This window comes from Colobus angolensis, unplaced genomic scaffold (assembly GCF_000951035.1).
Source record: "Colobus angolensis palliatus isolate OR3802 unplaced genomic scaffold, Cang.pa_1.0 Scaffold104, whole genome shotgun sequence".
Lineage (NCBI taxonomy): Eukaryota > Metazoa > Chordata > Mammalia > Primates > Cercopithecidae > Colobus > Colobus angolensis.
Window position 1 is genome coordinate 10,990,463 of NW_012111364.1, and position 14,473 is coordinate 11,004,935.

Below are 14,473 nucleotides of genomic sequence, written 5' to 3' on the forward strand. Positions count from 1 at the left end.
GATAGAAATGCAACTATATTTTCCACCTTTTCCTTTTTTGCCTTTTATTTATTTTGCGGGGGTGGAGTGGGGTTCAGGATGATGGCCATGTCCATGAATAACAGAGAAGTGGTCCTCACAATCAATGATGCTGCCTATGGGGTGGACTGAGGTACTGTGTCCCCAGGCTCCTAAAATATCCAAACCCTTCCATGTCACCCACTCCTACTCCTTCTTCCTCCATGGAGGACCCTGGTGCTTGTGCACAGCTTTCCAGAATGGAAGAGAGCATAACAGGGATTCCACCTGTTGGCTCTTGCTCAAGAGTCTGCTGTTTTTCTCTTAGATGTGATTTTTTAATGCCCATGAATATCCTCTGTGCACAAAATTTCTGGCCCAGCACAGGGTTCAGTGGAATTTGTCCTTCCCTTGATTCCTCATTCCTATTATGAAACCACACATTTCCTGCCATTGTATGCATTGTGTGTACACTTTTATTTTTTTTTATTTTGAGACAGGGTCTTGCTCTGTTGCCCAGGCTGCAGTACAGTGGCTCAATCATGGCTCACGGCTGTCTTGACCTCGTAAGCCCAAACCATCCTCCCACATCAGCTTCCCAAGTATCTGGAACCACGGGCATGCACCACCACACTCAGTGAATTTTTTTTTTCTCTTTTTTTTTTAAGAAAAAAAGTCTCCTTATATTGCCCAGTCTTGTCTCTAACTCTTGGCTCAAGTGATCCCCCTCTTGCCTAGGCCTCTTAAAGCACTGGGATAACAGGCATGAGCCACCGCACCCAGCCTATATACTTCTTTTGATGGACCAATGTTCATTCATTAAAATATATGTATAAACACTGTCCTATAAGCCCTAGTAATATTCTAAGCCCTGGTTGATTTACCTATTTTCTTGGCAAGTAAAGCCTAGATGATCATAATTATAGATCTCTGGTGGATCTTAACAGTCTAGTGGTGGAGACAAGGAAGAGAGAAGTGGACAAATATGTAAATATGTAATTACAAATTATGAGGAAAATAATTTTAAAGAAAGAACTGGACTCTGTAATAGAGAATAGCAAGAGTGGGACCTACCTAGAAAGAATGACCATTAGGCTTATCTGAGGAACATATAAGTAATGATCTAAAAATTTGGCTGGCGGGAGTCAGGGAGAGGGGAGATAGAGTGGGGATGGGACTGGGGCATGGGAGGTGTACATTTTTCAGGATGGGCTAGGCTTATGCTGTGGTCAAGCAGCCCACAGATCACAGTGGCTTGATACTTAAAAGTTTGTCTCTTGCTTAGACAAAGTCTGTTTTCCAGGGCAACTGTACTCTTGATGAAAAAGGTCTATGAAACCCCATATGGCTGTTATATTCTCCATCAAAAGGGAAGGATGTGCAGTGCTTTCCTCTGCTGTTAACATATCATCAACCTGTATGTGTTCGTGGCCCCACCTAACTGCAAAGAGCTGGGATGCGCAGGAGTGGAGAGCTATTGTTGAGCATTAGTCATGTGGATATGTGAACGGAGTCAGTGAGGAGGGAATGGGGTGGTGCGACAGCATTTCAGGCAGAGAGAGCAGCCTGGGTGAAGAAGTAGCCGGGGCGAAGGTCCAGCCTAGGCGAGACACGATTATGGTTAGCATACTGCAGTATTGTTGGGTAGTAAGAGATTATGACACTTCCTGTAGCTACATAACAGGGGCTTACTTGAAGGGTGACCCTATTTATTGTTTCAGTCACCAGAGTTCAGCAGAAAGTCATGTCTTTCATATAAAAAGAGGTCAGGCACAGTGGCTCATGCCTGTAATCCCAGCACATTGGGAGGCGAAGGCAGGTGGATTACCTGAGGTCATGAGTTTGAGACCAGCCTGGCCAACATGGTGAAACCCTGTTTCTACTAAAAATATAAAAATTAGCCAGACATGGTGGTGCATGCCTGTAATCCCAGCTACTCGGGAGGCTGAGGCAGGAGAATTGCCTGAACCCGGGAGGCGGAGGTTGCAGTGAGCCAAGATTGTGCCACTGCACCCCAGCCTGGGTGACAGAGCAAGACTCTGTCTCAAAAAAAAAAAGAATAAAAATAAAAAATAAAAATAAAAATTAGAAGAAATGACTTCCATGTTTTTTTAGTGTATTAACTATCTGCCTCCTAAAAGACAGATAACTATTAATAATAATTTCATATACTATGTGTGATAAATATAACATATGCATTTTTTTCGCTTAATTCTAAGTAGTATCATTTTCCCCATTTTACAGATGATAAAACAGAGAAAAACAGACTAAGTGATTTACTTAAGGTCACACCTCTGGTAAGTGATACCCAGGCAATCTGACTCAGGTGGTTTTTGGCCACTATACTACTCTCATACAGCTGAAAAATGTTTTCTTGGTGTTGGCCAGGAAGGACCCTGGTGACCAGGTGCCTGACCCTGTAGAAAAGGAAGTGTTATTGCATCTTGCAGGGGCAGGACAGAGGACAGGGAAAAGGTATGCATATAGTGTGCTAATGAGGTTATATTTCCTTTTAGAGTTAGTGTTTATCCTAATAATCAGATTTGGGATGGTGAGAAGCCACTATTTTGTTAGCTTAACTGGAGAGTGTCCTTCCAGTGGTGTTATTGTTGTTCTTTCATACTAAGTGTTTCTGGACACTTCAGCCTGTTGCAGTTGGAGAACCAAAGGTACCCCTTCTCCAGTGCCCAAGTCATAGAGACGCCATCCAGGAAATGATGGTACTCAAAATCAAAGCATGAAAAACTAGAGTGAGGAAAAATTCAGCAGATATGAAGCTGGAGGTGTTGGACGACTGCTTTTTCCTACCTACAACGTCTTCCCTCAAGGCTAATACTTAGGTGGGCCTGCATTTATTGTAATAATGGAGGCTATTTCCCAAAAACTTTTGGGTAGCTGCCTGCAACCTTCTACAGTTCGGTGGCCAACAGTGACCTTGGGGCAGAACAGGCACAACTTTTGGTTTCCTGCGCACCACTGTTCTTTCCTTGTAAAAGAAAAGGGATAGAAGTGCAAAGTGCTACACAGAAGTCCTGGGAAGAATCACTGGGTGTGCAGGATGTTCAGTAAATAATTTTCAGGGGATTATACCTGAGAGGCCATTGAGCTTCTGTTTGTCTTACTCAGAGTTGCCACAGACTTTCACCCAATGAGGGCACTGACCTAAAAGCAGGCATAGGCCATGTCATCAGCCAGGGAGTACTGTAGTTGGTTTTCTATTTTTATAAGAGGTATTTCTAGGATCAGATTTTCTATCCTGATTGGGCATTATGTAATAGCAACAGGTTTCCCCAGTTACTGTTTACACTGTGAATCTAAAGCCTTTAATAATATTGTCCAGATACCTAGTTTTTCCATTTAGGAACAGCTATACATTGGAGTTTTCACATTAGTAATTTTGGTCTCCGAGGAGCATCCTCTCCAGGCATGCTCCGCAATGTCTCATACCTCTCAACTTTGCTTATTTAGTTTCTCTAGGGTAGGATGCTTTTTCCTCCCTTCTTCAATTGGTTAAATGTTCATTACCTTTAAGAATTCATTTTTTGCATTATCCCCTTTTAGAAGCCTTTTTTGAACTCCAGGTTGAGCTTTGTGCCTCTCTTTCCATTTTCCATCATGCTCAATATCTTTATCTTGTTCTGTAGGCTCATTCAAATAAAATTATCTATCCTGAAGTTTCTTTTGTGGGTTTTTCCCCCTCATTAGATTCTAATGTCCTCATGGGTGGGGGTTGTCTTTACTCAGCATTTTCACCTGTAAATCTAGTAAAGTTCTTCATAAATGTCAGTCAAACCAAATTAAATGGGTAAAAGCTGGTTTTCAATAAGATGTAGTGAGAGTTCCATAAATCTATTGTAGCTTTGGAAGTGAGAATTGTTTCTACTAAACTATCACTGAAACAATGTTACCAAAATTAAACCCCATAATGCAACTGTCCCAGAAAAGGGATAGACTTAAGTCTTGTTGCTGATTTCCGATTCTAATTTGTTTTGAAACAGGTTGTTTTTTCAAGGTGTCTTAATTTGTCTAGCTGCAAAATAGCTGTGGACATTGTGTTCATTGAAATCTGTGGGGCTTGCTATTCTCACTGAGTCAGCATATTATGAATGCAGTTTATTATTCCCAAAATGTAGTGTATGCAGCTTAATCAGTGCAGAAGCAAAGACCAAGAGCCTTGGAGCAGTTGTACTGATTTGACATTTTCCTGGAATCAACAAAGAGGATATATCTCCGTGAGGCAAGCTACTGGATTTCTCTCCCTCCCTGTATTTCAAGCTATAAACACAGTTTCCCCATTGACATTTATTAGAAAGTAACACAAAGCAGATTGCTGGGTTTGTACTCTGCAGACATTTTTATATCAGGCACATTGCATGCTCTTTGTAAATCAGGCATGATGGCATCCTTGCAGGTTAAGCTCTCAAACCCTGTTCTACCATTTTAATAATTTCACTGACTTAACCTTTATATGAATGAAGTATATAATTTCCTCAAACAATACTTTGCTCCTCTGTGTTTGCCAAAAGAATGCTTCAGTTTAGAAATTTGGTCTGTGATCTGTCAGATGAGGATACAAAAAGTTTAACTTAAACACAAACACTAGGTCACACAGGGACAGGATCCAGACGGTTTTGTATTTGATTACACCACCCTCCATCTCCCTGGCATCTATATCCTTTCTTCTATTTTCTGCCATCTGTCAATACACCTGAATGAAGAACGTAATCACATATGCTATCAATAGGTCAGTTTGAATTTTTTTTCTACCTTCTCTTTCACTGGGTGGTTAAAAAAGAGTATATTATAAAGCAGTATCTAGTTTTACATCATAATTTTTGTTTTTCCCAAAGCTAAGTAAGCCTTAAGATTAAGGCTGGGCCATTTGCTCATGTAATTCCAGTATTTGAGACAAAGAAATCAAATGTTATATTTGATCTAATTTAATGAGTTAGAATGAAGTACATTTTTCTTCCATTATTTGTTGTTAATATGAACTATAGATTTTGTTATTATTAGTAATAAAATTGTAGATTTTAAAATTAATTGATTCTTTTTTTTTTGAGAGTCTTGCTCTGTTGCCCAGGCTGGAGTGCAGTAGAGTGATCTCAGCTCACTGCAAGCTCCCCATCCTGGGTTCAAGTGATTCTCCCGCCTCAGCCTCCTGAGTAGCTGGGACTACAGGCGCATGCCACCACGCCTGGTTAAGTTTTTTGTATTTTTTTTTAGTAGAGACGGGGTTTCACCATGTTAGACAGGATGGTCAAGATCTCCTGACCTCGTCATCCGCCTGCCTCGGCCTCCCAAAGTGCTGGGATGACAGGCGTGAGCCACCGTGCCCAGCCAATTAATTGATTCTTAACATTGGAAATTTAGAATCAACCATAACAAGAAATTAACAATAGTATTTGAAGTGGTTTCAATGAAATACCTTGAAGTCAGAATCACCAGATTTACTCCTGGCTCCATTATGTACTAATCATGTTGCCTCAGGCATGTTACTTACCTCATCTGTAAAGGAGGTAAAGGACTATGTAACTTGCAGGATTATTGTAGCATTAATGAGATAATTGGGTACAGCATTTAGCACAGTGCCAAATGAAACCCTGCGTCAACAAATACTGATTGTTTTCATTATTATTTGTGCTACTATTAAAGTATCTTTGAATACTAAAGAAAAGAGATGAAGTAATAAAATAGAGTTTTGAAAAACTACTACACTATCATGCATTTTGAAATGTGATTCTCAGGGGGGTTCATAAAAATACTTTTATTGTAGAGAGATATCACTCCATGAATACAATTCTCATTCACAAGTCAGGCCACTTATCTTATGTATCCTAAGTAAAAGAGTGTATATTGCTTTTCTGTCATGGTTTTGACCAAGTGGGTCGAATTTATGTTATCAACCTGGAATAAGGTTCAACAAGTTGCATCTGAAGACAAAATCCAGGACCCCCCCACCAACCACCCCACCCCCCGCCTGTTTTAGTGTAGCCTAAGAGCTAATAATCACGTGTATATTTTTAAGTAGTGGAGAAATTTTTCTATACCATTTTCTGATTCAGGAAAATTATATGAAATTTAAATTTCAGTGTCTATAGATAAAGTTAAATGAAACATAACCACACTCATTGATTTACATATTATCTATAGCAACTTTTAATCAGCAGAACTGAGTATTTATGAAAGAGACTGCATAACCTGCAAAGCCTATATCTGTTCCTTTACAGGAAAATCTTACAGAAAAAATTACTCCTGACTTGGAAAAATAAAAATGTATTTCTGGATGAGGCTTTCAGAGTTCAGCACTCTCAATTTAAAGATCAGCATTTTAGTTTCCTAGGGCTGCCATAACAAAGTATCACAGACTGGGTGACTCAAAGCAACAGAAATTTATTGTTGCACGCTTCTGGAGGCTAGAAGTCTGAAATCCTAGAAGTCTGAAATTAAGGTGTCAGCAGGGCCATGCTCCCTCTGAAACCTGTGAGAAAGAATCCTTCCTTGTCTCTTCCTAATATCTGGTGGTTTGCATGTTCCCTGGTTTGCAGCTGTATAACTTCAGTCTCTGCCTTTGTTGTCCCATGGCATTCTCCCTGTGTGCCTCTGTCTTCAGGGGGCCATCTTCTTATAGGGACACTAGTCTTATTGGATAATGGACCTGTCTACTCCAGCAGGACCATCTTATTCATTATATCTGCAAGAACTCCTTTCCAGCTAAGGTCACATTCTGAGGTACTAGGGGTTAAGATTTCAACACGTCTTTCTTTGGTAGAGGGGAAGGGGACACAAATGAACCTGTTACAATCAGGAAACTGGAGCCCTGACCTGTGAAGGAACTTACCCAAAGTCACAAAGAGGGTTAGTGGAAGAACCAAGACACACCTGGGAAGCTGAATCTGTAGCTGATTGATGAATAATCTTTATACTACACTACATGAATCAAAGTGAATTAATCTCTTATATCTAGTGTATATGCAATACTTAATTTCATTGAGTCCTTTTTAGAACATATCTATTTAAGCATTAATAATGAAGCACACTATTTGAAGTTGAGGACTGTAATTGGCTAAAATCCCCAGTACTGTAATTTTTATTTATTTTATAGCAGAGAAGAATAATTGTGATGAGGTGTATTTGTTCTATTTCAATTGTCAGCTAACCATTCTAAAAAACAGAAATGAATGTGTTCATAATCTACATTATGTGGCAACAGTAATATTCTACTAAATTGTCAAAATTTACACTCTTATTCAGAAGTGACAGCCATACAAAACAATACTAAAGAGGAAAACCCAGCCATATAAATAGTAATTTAAGCACTTAAAAATAATATGATACACACCTACTATGTATGCACGAAAATTAAAATAAAATGTCTGCTATCTCTACAATTTCATTTCTTTTCTCAATGGCTATCACTTTTATCTGCTATAGGAATTCAACTTTCAAGTTGTTTCTTTCTCAAAGTTGCTCTAAAAGTGGTATTTGTGGGTGGGTTTCCACCTCCACAGGTCTGTCACCAGTTGTATACAAGGAGCTAATAGAAATTTTCAGTGTTAAAATATGATTGTGAAAAAGGATCCCTTTAAAACTAAAAGTGATAGAGACATGGCAGATAAAGAACGATATTGGTGTTACACAAACAGGAAGAGGAGATGGGAAACTTTAACCAGGCCATATTTACCTGCAAATACCAAACTATATTCTTTACAGTATTTTTCAAGTGGTATTAGGTGTGTATATTATGGGGAAGCTCAGGAAGTTGGGACTAAAGAAAGCCACCCATGTGATTTAGCAGTGTGGTTCTCTTCAGCTGAATCCAGGCTTTTTGGTTTAATGTTTTGGAAGATTCTTCTGCTTCCGTCTGCCAGCACTAAGGCAATTGAGTATGTGGCTCAGTAACCCTAGAGAAAAAACACCCCTGAATGAACCTCCAGCTGTGACATTCATATATCCAAAAGCTAAAATAATCCCAAGATTCAAGGATTATGCTTTGAAGGAAAAAGCTGACAATAGCTTTGTTACTGCACAGAAAGTTTCAAGTTTACTGTGGCCAATAGGTAATTAATTGTCATAACCTATGCCTTTGAAGTAAATGGAAGGAAGGAAAAATTACCCCATTTGACTGATAGAAAAACTGAGACAAGGGCAACTAACTTGCTTGTGGTTACCCAGGGAATAGTTGGCTGAGACTCCAGGATTCTTGACTCCAAATTCATTGCCGTAACCACCAGACTGAAACCGGCCGCCAAAGGCTGTAATTTGGTCTTGAGGCTGTGGCTATAGTTTAGAACCACAATAGTGAGGGAAACACACTTTAAGGAGGACCTTGAAAATCTCTCAAGAGAATTATGCCTCTTTATCTATGTTTATGCAACGATTGGAATAAATGAGAGTTCCGTCCCAACCACATTTGTGGCTTTGGGTTAGGCTGGAATCCCTCTGAGGAAACTGGGAAGGTTTGTCTCATCTGTCAGCCCAAACTTTAAAACCAATGGTGTTGAATTTTTGATACACAAATCAATGGGTTAACATCATGCTTTTACTTGGCAGAAGTAATATCATGGATTGCCATGGATATAGCAAGTTGGCCCAAAGAAGAGAGGACTGGAGACTTGGAAGCTAGGGGAGCATATTTTTTGGGGCCACATGGGTGATCTGGAACAGCCCTGAGGTGGGTGCTCTGCAGGGATCTGAACAAACATAGGCCTTGCATCAAGAACATCTTCTGTATCTCTAGGACACAGGCAGGAGGAGCATGGTAAGAGAGAGTGGTAGAAGTAGGGTCTGACTGTGGGTACCAGGTTGAAGTCCTAGAGGGCAAGCCTCAGGTATCACAGAGATTGAGCTGTACATCTTTATGGTTGAGGCAGAAAAAAAATAGGGTTCAATGGCAGCATTCAAGCAATTCTTGGAAAGGTAAAGCAACAATCTTACTCCATTGAAAAAGGGTACCAAGTGATAATCATTATATTTATTATAATATCATACTATAGCTACACTTTATCGAGTACCTGCTATGAGCTGGATGTTATACCATCTCTTTATATAGATCTCATTTACTCCTTACTACAGTCCAACAATGTAGGTTTTAATGTCCACATTTTATAGATGTGGAAATTGAGACTCAGAGAGGTTAGCTGACTTACCCAGAGTCACAGTGATATATCAAATGCAGACAGGATTTGAACCCAGGACTCTAGTTCTGTTGTCCATGCTTTATGCCCATCCTTCCTGGACTAGGGGAGACCACAGAGCCTCAGTTTATAGGCATAAGACAAGAACCCAGTTTCCAGATCTAGGGTACAAGGATGATACATACACTGGGAAAACTTTTAAGATTTCTTTCAAGACCAAGAGTCCTAGAGATTCGGCCTTGGCTGTGTCTGTAAGTAAGAATGTAATGGCTCTAGAGTGGGAAATTAAAGTTGCTAAGCAGGTCCTTATCCACATTTAGTTTCACCCTTCCTCACAATGACAGCTTTTTCTCACTTGCTAGTGGTTAAGTGCATGGACTTTGAAGTCATGTGAACTTGGTTGGAAATGCTGTTTCATACCCTTACTAGCTGTGTGGTCATAGGTAAGTTACTTAACCTCTCTGAGCCCTAGCTTTCTCATCTGCAGGGCTGATGTCTCACAGGATTGTTGTGAAGAGTCAGTGAGGACCTGTGTTGACATGTTTATCCTAGGGACAGGTTGTCAGCTCAACATTAGTTGTACATTGGAATCACTTGGAGACTTTAAAAACCCTTGCTGCCAGGCACATTCCAGGTCAATTTATTCAGAATTCCTAGGCATGGGACCAAGACCTCAGTATTTGTTTAAAGCTCCCTTTGTCATTTAATGTACAGTCAAGACTGGAGACCAACACATAAGTGCTGAATAATATTTTTCTCTTGTTTAGGTGAAAGGTAATTTTCTTCCTCAGTTCAGCAAAGAATTGGTGAAATTCCTGAGTAAAAATAACTGTCGCCAAGTCTTAACCATAAAAAGAGTATTTGTCTATTTATAAATAGAGAACTAACTTTTCATATTTACTCTCTCAGAAGTTTAGAGTTGCTACATTTCCTTTGCTTTTTAAGTTTTCAAGTTAGCTGTTGATTTCAACAGTGAACAAGAATGAGAAACCAAGGCCATATTTTTAGGCGGGGAATATACCTTCAAAATAGATCATCTTCTATCTCTTCCCTCCCCTGAAATCCCACTAACATGTAGGCATTTTCCCCCTTGGTGAACTCCTGTGTTGCAGAGGGGTCTGTGACTGAGTGGTGTCTGATACTACCTCTGGGATTTGGCAAGTCAGAGGGATGTCCAACCAGAGAGCTGGGTCAGGGGCTGGCTGGGAGTGAGAGGCTAGGATAGAGCTGCCTTTCTGGGGTAGAGGATTGTGGGGAAAGTCAGTGCGAAGATGAGAAGCCAGTGCCTATGGGAGCCCTGAGAATTCAGAACTGAGATCCCAGATGCCAGTGCTGAGCCCACTGAACATGTGTGGGATTGTGAATCTGGAAGAACTAAAGGGGAAGTGGGTTGAGTCCAGAGCAGCTTGGAAACAAGTAGAGGATGCAGAATGACTGTTTCAGAGACTGCTGTGTGTCCACCACTTAACTTTGTGGGTGTCAACATTTTATTTTTTGTATCTGTGGTTTATTCATTATTTCACTGTTGTATGGTTTTTCACTTTGTAGACATACCAGAATTTATTCAACCATCCTACCATTAATGAACACTTGGTTTGTTTCCAGTTTCTATTGTCTATGCACTATGTGGCTATGAACATTCCAAACCATGTGTCCTGGTGTGTGTGTAAGTGTCTTTACAATGATGTGGTAGGCCAAATAATATCCTGCTAAAAACATTCAAGTCCTAACCCTCTGAGTCTGTGAACATATTGTTTCACATGGCCAAAAATGAATGTGCAGATGTGATTAAAGTTAAGGACTTTAAGAAAAGAAGGTTATCCTGGATTACCCAGGTGGGCCCAAACTAATCACCCAAGTACTTAAAAGCAGAAGATGGAGGCAAAAAAAATGGTCAGAGAGATGCAACTTGAGAACTTCTCAACCTGTCCTTGCTGTCTTTGAAGATGGAGGAGGGGAGCCAAAAGCAGAAGAACCTGGAGGCCTCTGAAATCAAGAACAGCCCTCGTGTTACAGTGAACAAACAGGGAACTCAGTCCTACAACTTCAAAGAACGGAATTGTGCCAACAATGCGAAAGAATTCTCTCCTAGAGCCTCCAGGAAGGAATGCGGTCTGCTAACACCTTCCTGTTGTTCCAGGGAGACCCATACAGACATCTGGCCTACAGAATTGTAAGATAATAAATATGTGTTGTTTCAAGCCACCAGGTTTGTGGTAATTTGTTATGGCAGCAATAGAAAGCAAACAGATATATAACTAAGAGTGGAATTACTGGGTTGTGAATTCTTGTTTTCAGCTTTATGAGCTAATGACACACTGATTTCCAAAGGCAATTAGTGCTCCCACAAGCATTCAATGGAGTGTTTCTTTTATTCCATAACTTCACAAACACTTGGTATATTTAACTCTAACGTTTTTGCCAATCTTGTGGGTATGAACTGGTTTTAATTTTTATCTTCCTTGTTACTGATGAGACTTTTCATATACTTTTGGACTATATATTTTATTTTTTGTGAAATGCCTGCTTTGTCTTTTGCCTGTTTTTAATTCTATATTTGTTTGACTTTTATATTTTTTTCTTAAAATTCTTTATAGTGTTTATAGTGTTCAAGTCTTCTGTGTTACTTCTTCAAGTCTGTGGTTGTCGTTTCACTTCCTTTCTGGTGTGTGTGGTAACCATGGGAGTGCACTGTTCAGAGAGAACCTACTGTAAGGAAAGTAATTAGTTGACATCCTTCATTAGCCACACCTTTGGGTCACATGCTACTGGTCAAACCTGAGCATGGTGGAGGTACTGAAGCCTGCCCAGGGCTTTCTCAGTGTGGCACTGCAGGCTGAGGCTCTTCCTTTTTTTTTTTTTTTCTTGAGACAGAATCTCGCTCTGTTGCCAGGCTGGAGTGCAATGGCATGATCTCAGCTCACTGCAACCTCCGCGTCCCGGGTTCAAGAGATTCTCCTGCCTCAGCCTCCCAAGTAGCTGGGATTACAGGCACGTGCCACCACACCCAGCTAATTTTTGTATTTTTAGTAGAGACAGGGTTTTGCCATGTTGGCCAGGCTGGTCTCGAACTCTTGACCTCATGATCCGCCTGCCTCGGCCTCCCAAAGTGCTGGGATTACAGGCGTGAGCCACCGCGCCCGGCCAGTTCTTTCTATCCAATCCTTCTTCTCGCCCCTCTCTTTTCCTAGGTGTGAGGCCCGCATCATAGTCTCAGACTCTCCCGGACACTGCTGCTCCTTCTTGCCTTTATTCTTCACATGTGCTTTCCCCAGCAAATCTCTTGCACCTCTAATTCCATTTTGGCATCTACCTCCTGGGGAACCCAGACTAGCACAGTGTTTTTTGATAAATGTAATTCTGCCCTTCCTCCTATCTTACCTTCTCTTTCTCTCTTTATTCTTCTTATGGAAATTTTAAAACATATACAAAACTAAAGAGAGTTGTAAAATAACTTCCACATACTCATTGCCCAGTTTCAATAGTTATCAACATGTTTTCCAATCTCATGTCATGTATTTCCCTCCACTTTTTTTTTTTTTCTGCTGGAATATCTTAAAGCAAGTTCTGCATCATATTATTGCACTAGGACATACTTCACTATGAATCTCTAATAGAGTCTTTCTTAAAAACAAAACAAAATCACATAATACCATTATTTTATCTAATAAATTTAATGATTCCTTAATGTCATCTAATATTCAATGTGTGTTCAAATTTTTGTGGTTGAACAGAAATGTTTTATTTTAATGTAGCTGGAAAATCAGCTTTTTCTTTTATGGTTTACACTTTCTACGTCTTGTTCAGGAACATGTGTTCAACAACATATTCTCCTATATTGCCTTCTAATTTTTTTAGTCTTTTGCTTTTGCACAGTTAAGCCTTGAATCATATTGTGTTAGTTTTTGTGTATGATATGAAGTAGGGTTCAGTCTTTGTCCATATGCCCAATTTCACCAGTTGTCCAAACACTATTTATTGAATAGTCAGATTTTGAAAAAAATTATTTTTATTTTACTTTAAGTTCTGCGATAGATGATGTACAGAACGTGCAGATTTGTTACATAGGTATACATGTACCACGGTGGTTTGCTACACCCATCAACCCGTCATCTAGGTTTTAAGCCCTGCATGCATTAGGTATTTCTCCTAATGCTCTGCCTCCCCTTGCCTTCCACCCCCTGACAGGCCTCAGTGTGTGATGTTCCCCTCCCTGTGTCCATGTGTTCTCATTTTTCAGCTCCCACTTATGAGTGAGAGCATGCAGTGTTTGGTTTCTGTTCCTGTGTTAGTTTGCTAATAATGATGGCATCCAGCTTCATCCATGTCCCTACAAAAGACATGAACTCATTTTTTATGGCTACATAGTATTCCGTGGTGTATATGTGCCACATTTACTTTATCCAGTCTGTCACTGATGGTCATTTGGGTTGGTTCCAAGTCTTTGCTATTGCACATAGTCCTGCAATGAACATGTGTATGTATGTGTGTTTATAGTAGAATGATTTATAATCCTTTGGGTATATACCCAGTAATGGGATTGCTGGGTCAAATGGCATTTCTGATTCTAGATCCTTGAGGAATTGCCACAATGCCTTCCACAATGGTTGAACTAATTTACACTCCCAGCAACAGTGTAAAAGCGTTCTGATTGCTCCACAGCCTCGCCAGCATCTGTTGTTTGCTGACTTTTTTTTTTTTTTTTTTGAGATGGAGTTTTGCTCTTATTGCCTAGGCTAAAGTTCAATGGCAAGATCTTGGCTCACCGTGACCTCCACCTCCTGGGTTCAAGCCATTCTCCTGCCTCAGCCTCCCAAGTAGCTGGGATTACAGGCGTGCCCCACCATGCCCAGCTAATTTTTATATTTTTAGTAGAGATGGGGTTTCTCCATGTTGGTCAGGGTAGTCTTTTTTTTTTTTTTTTTTTTTTTGAGACGGAGTCTCGCTCTGTCGCCCGGGCTGGAGTGCAGTGGCCTGACCTCAGCTCACTGCAAGCTCCGCCTCCCAGGTTCACGCCATTCTCGGTCAGGGTAGTCTTGAACTCCCGACCTCAGGTGATCCACCTGCCTTGGCCTCCCAAAGTGCTGGGATTACAGGCATGCTGCACTGCGCCCAGCCCCCTGACTTTTTGATAATCGCCATTGAATAGTCAGTTCTATTCTCAAGATATACAATGCCACTTTTGCCATATAAAAGTCAATTATATGCTTGACACTGTCTCTTCTCTATTTTATTCCTTTCATCTAATTTATTTCTAGTCAGTACCACACTACCCTAGTCAATACAGTGTACAACAAGTCCTTACATCTGGTAGGGCAAGTCTTACCTTACTCTTTCTC

The 14,473-nt window shown here is 40.3% G+C and overlaps 1 protein-coding gene across 1 annotated transcript in view; it reads left to right on the plus strand.

The window, feature by feature from the left end:
• Positions 1 to 2,269, plus strand: part of SHFM1 (split hand/foot malformation (ectrodactyly) type 1) — a 36,227-nt gene extending 33,958 nt beyond the window's left edge. Inside the window, exon 3 of the mRNA XM_011943364.1 lies at positions 1,301 to 2,269. Coding sequence (XP_011798754.1) covers positions 1,301 to 1,400 — 100 coding nt within the window. The 3' untranslated portion in view covers positions 1,401 to 2,269. The remainder of the gene's footprint in view (positions 1 to 1,300) is intronic.
• Positions 2,270 to 14,473: the final 12,204 nt, after the last annotated feature.